We start from the raw sequence: 3663 nt of genomic DNA on the forward strand, positions 1-3663 counted from the left end.
GCATATACCACATCAGTAACACATTAACGAAAACAATCCCTGTGTTCGACCTCGGATTATTCTGAGAAACTTGTGTTGGAATTATACTTGGTTTCAGCGCAAGGAAACTTGTGACACGCATTACTCAATTGCATATTACAAGCATATCATTAACAATGCATATATTTAGAAGTAGTGTGCATAAGCGATAACACAACATAACATTCCATGTACATTCCATTTCTATGTCATCAAGTTTATGGCAACATGAGCTTGCATGATTCATTCATTCCACATTCATATTTGTTCACATGCTGTAAGACATAAACTTAGCCTTACAAGTTTATGGCGCTGTTGCTGGGGATTGGTAACGGTTAATGTTGAGTATTTTTGTGGTATTTTGCAGGACAGATCACTTTGTACTGGCTATTTATCGCGAAGAGCAGTCTGACGGTTTATGAGTACAGGAATTGACCCAGAGATCGGGTGTATTTTTCGTGCAAGAGCACATCAGAACCGAATTAGGCGGAGAAGAAACATGGCTAATAATAATGAGGCACCCAAAGAGAATCAAGGGGAAAATTGGCCAGCGCAAGGCCCTGTATTTCTTGCTGCTGACCGCAACATCCCAATGAGAAACTATGCGGCACTAAATTTTTATAACTTCTCGCCCGGAATTTCAAGACCCACGGTTGAGGAGAATGCAAGTTTTGAGATAAGGCCGATAATGCTTCAAATGATTAAAAATGCGGGACAATTCAGAGGTCTACAAGGAGAAGACCCGCATGCTCATTTGACCCGTTTCGTAGAAATATGCAACGCATTCTCCATACCTAGTGTGACTTCAGAAGGAATTAGATTGTATCTCTTCCCCGTATACATTGTGGGATGAGGCAAGAAGGTGGGCTCAGTCATTGGAGCCAAATGAAATCAATGCATGGGATCAGTTGGTTAAGAGATTTATGAATAAATTCTTCCCTCCAGCAATCAACGCAAAGAGATGGAGGGATGTGTTGAATTTTGAACAAAAGGGTTATAAAACTTTGAGCACCGCCTGGGTGCGATTCAGGAAATTAGTGATGAACTGTCTACACATCGGGATTCCCGATTGCGTTCTGATGGAAACGTTTTATAATGGCTTGGATCAATCAAGCAAACAATTGCTGATGCCTCTGCAGCAGGAGGATTAATGGACAAAACATATACGGAAGCAAAGATCATCTTAGATCGCATTTCGCGAAATATAGATGAGTGGTTAGATAACAGGTATGAGGAAAGAGGTTCGGAACAAAGAAGAGTAGAAGGTGCCATTGTATCAGCTGATACAATGAACACCCTAGTAGACCAGATGACCACAATGACCTCGCTCCTTCAGACTATGGCCATTCAACAAGGACATCTCTCTAAAGGTTCAGCACAAGCCAATGCGTTGACACATGTGGCCGTAATAAATTGTTTTCAATGTAGAGAGATATTCAGTGGAAGTCTGCCTGTTGAATCAACAACCCATATACTCTATTTATAACGAATCATTTGGCAACATCTACAACCCTGGTTGGCGGAATCACCCAACTTTCAGTTGGGGCAGGAATCACAACCAGGGACGCAAAAGTAATCATCAGAACAGTTATCATAGGAATCAAGGCAACCCTCTGGTTTTCATTAATCAGGATCAAATTCCAGGTAATCTTCAGAGTTTACCACCCTATGACCAACCATTCTTTTCTGACACCTCTTGCAGCACCTCGTCTTTGAAAATGTTATTAAAACATTATATTGAGAAGAGTGAGGCAATTAAGCAATCACAAGCTTCCTCCCTTAGAAATTTGGAGGAACGGATCGAACAACTTGCGATCGAACTTAAGAACAAAATGCCTGGTACGCTGCTCAGCAGTTCGGGAGCATCGGGGTCACGTGGTAAAGAACAATGTCAAACAGTGACATTGAGAAGTGGTAAAACAACAGTCCCCGTGTCACCTGTACCAGATTCAGTAACAAGATCAGTAGATTTAACCATCAACGATGAACCATCAACCATTAATGACAGAATTACTAGTTCAGAAGAAAGTACATCTACAAAGGATGAATCTCAACAAGACTTAAATTCAAAATCATCGCAACCTCCGGCTCCTAAAACACAACAAGCATAGGACGTCAATGAACAGCCAATTGAACAGAAAGTACAGTGGGATCCTCCAAAGGTTCCTAGATGTTCTTCAACAATTGCATATTACATTCCCTTAATAGAAGCATTGGAATAGATGCCGAGCTATGTGAAATTCTTCAAGGACATACTTGCCAACAAGAGGAAGATCGGGGAGAATGAAACTGTTGCGTTAACATATGAATGTAGTGCGCTGTTACAACATTCCCTCCAAAATGAAGGATCCCGGGAGTTTCACACTGCCTTGCTTGATAGGGGAAAAGAAGTTGGGAATGCGCTGTGTGATTTGGGGGCAAGTATAAATCTTATGCCCTTGTCAATCTTCAAAAAGTTAAATATCGGCAAAGCAAGACCTACCACGGTTACGTTGCAGTTGGCTGATAGGTCAATAACGCATCCCGAGGGCAAAATAGAGGATGTACTTGTGCAAGTAGATAAATTTATCTTCCCTGCTGACTTTATCATATTAGATTATGAAGCTGACAGAGAGGTGCCTATCATCTTGGGTCGCCCATTTCTTGCAATAGGGCGAGCACTGATCAACGTATAGAGAAGAGGGCTTACCACAAGAGTCAACGATTAGTAAGTTAAATTCAACATTCTCAATGCGTTGAAATATCTACGTGATATGGAGAATTGTTAATATGTTGAAGAACTGTAGGATGATCATTGGCATGAGCCTCAGGAAGAATCGGAGGAAGAAGACTTTGATATCAGCGCAATGTGGGAGAAAAATTGCGCCGCAATACAAACTGGGTCAGATTTTGAAACACCCAAGTTATTTGAATGAACAACGCAACGTACTAAGCCATTTCTAGAAGAACCACCCATGTTAGAGTTGAAGTCGTTGCCAGTGCACCTCAAGTATGTGTATTTAGGGGCGCAATAACACTTTACCGGTTATTATATCGGCCTTTCTAAGAAAAGAGAAGAAGTAAGCACTTATCTAGATCCTGAAAAACAACGCAAAGGATTTGGGATGGGCCTTGGCAGATATTCGAGGAACCAGTCCCTCGTATTGCATGCATAAGATTCGTCTGGAAGAAGGAAAAACAGGATCTATAAAAAGGCAACGTCGATTGAACCCTGCCATGAGGGAGGTTTTGAAGAAAGAGATAGTAAAGTGGCTTGATGCATGCGTCATTTACCCTATATCTGATAACAGCTGGGTAAGCCCAGTGCAATGCGTTCCAAAGAAAGGGGGAATGACAGTCGTCACCAACAACAAGAAGGAATTAATTCCCACAAGGACAAGGTGGAGAATATGTATGGATTACCGCAAATTAAATCTGGCCACTAAGAAGGACCACTTCCCACTCCAATTTATTGATCAAATGTTAGATCGACTAGCGGGGAACGAGTTCTTTTGTTTTCTTGACAGCTACTCAGGGTACAACCAAATTGCGATTACGCCGGAGGATCAAGATAAGACAACCTTCACGTGCCCATTTGACACATTTGGATTCCGTCGCATGCCGTTTGGACTCTGTAATGCACCAGGTACCTTCCAGAGGTGTATG

General features: G+C 41.8%; 1 protein-coding gene across 1 annotated transcript; it reads left to right on the forward strand.

The window, feature by feature from the left end:
- The first annotated feature begins 2240 nt into the window (after positions 1–2240).
- Positions 2241–2693, forward strand: LOC120073624. Its single transcript, XM_039026432.1, has one exon. It carries the CDS (start codon positions 2241–2243, stop codon positions 2691–2693), a length of 453 nt encoding a protein of 150 aa, XP_038882360.1.
- Positions 2694–3663: the final 970 nt, after the last annotated feature.

Source organism: Benincasa hispida, chromosome 3, assembly GCF_009727055.1.
Source record: "Benincasa hispida cultivar B227 chromosome 3, ASM972705v1, whole genome shotgun sequence".
NCBI lineage: Eukaryota > Viridiplantae > Streptophyta > Magnoliopsida > Cucurbitales > Cucurbitaceae > Benincasa > Benincasa hispida.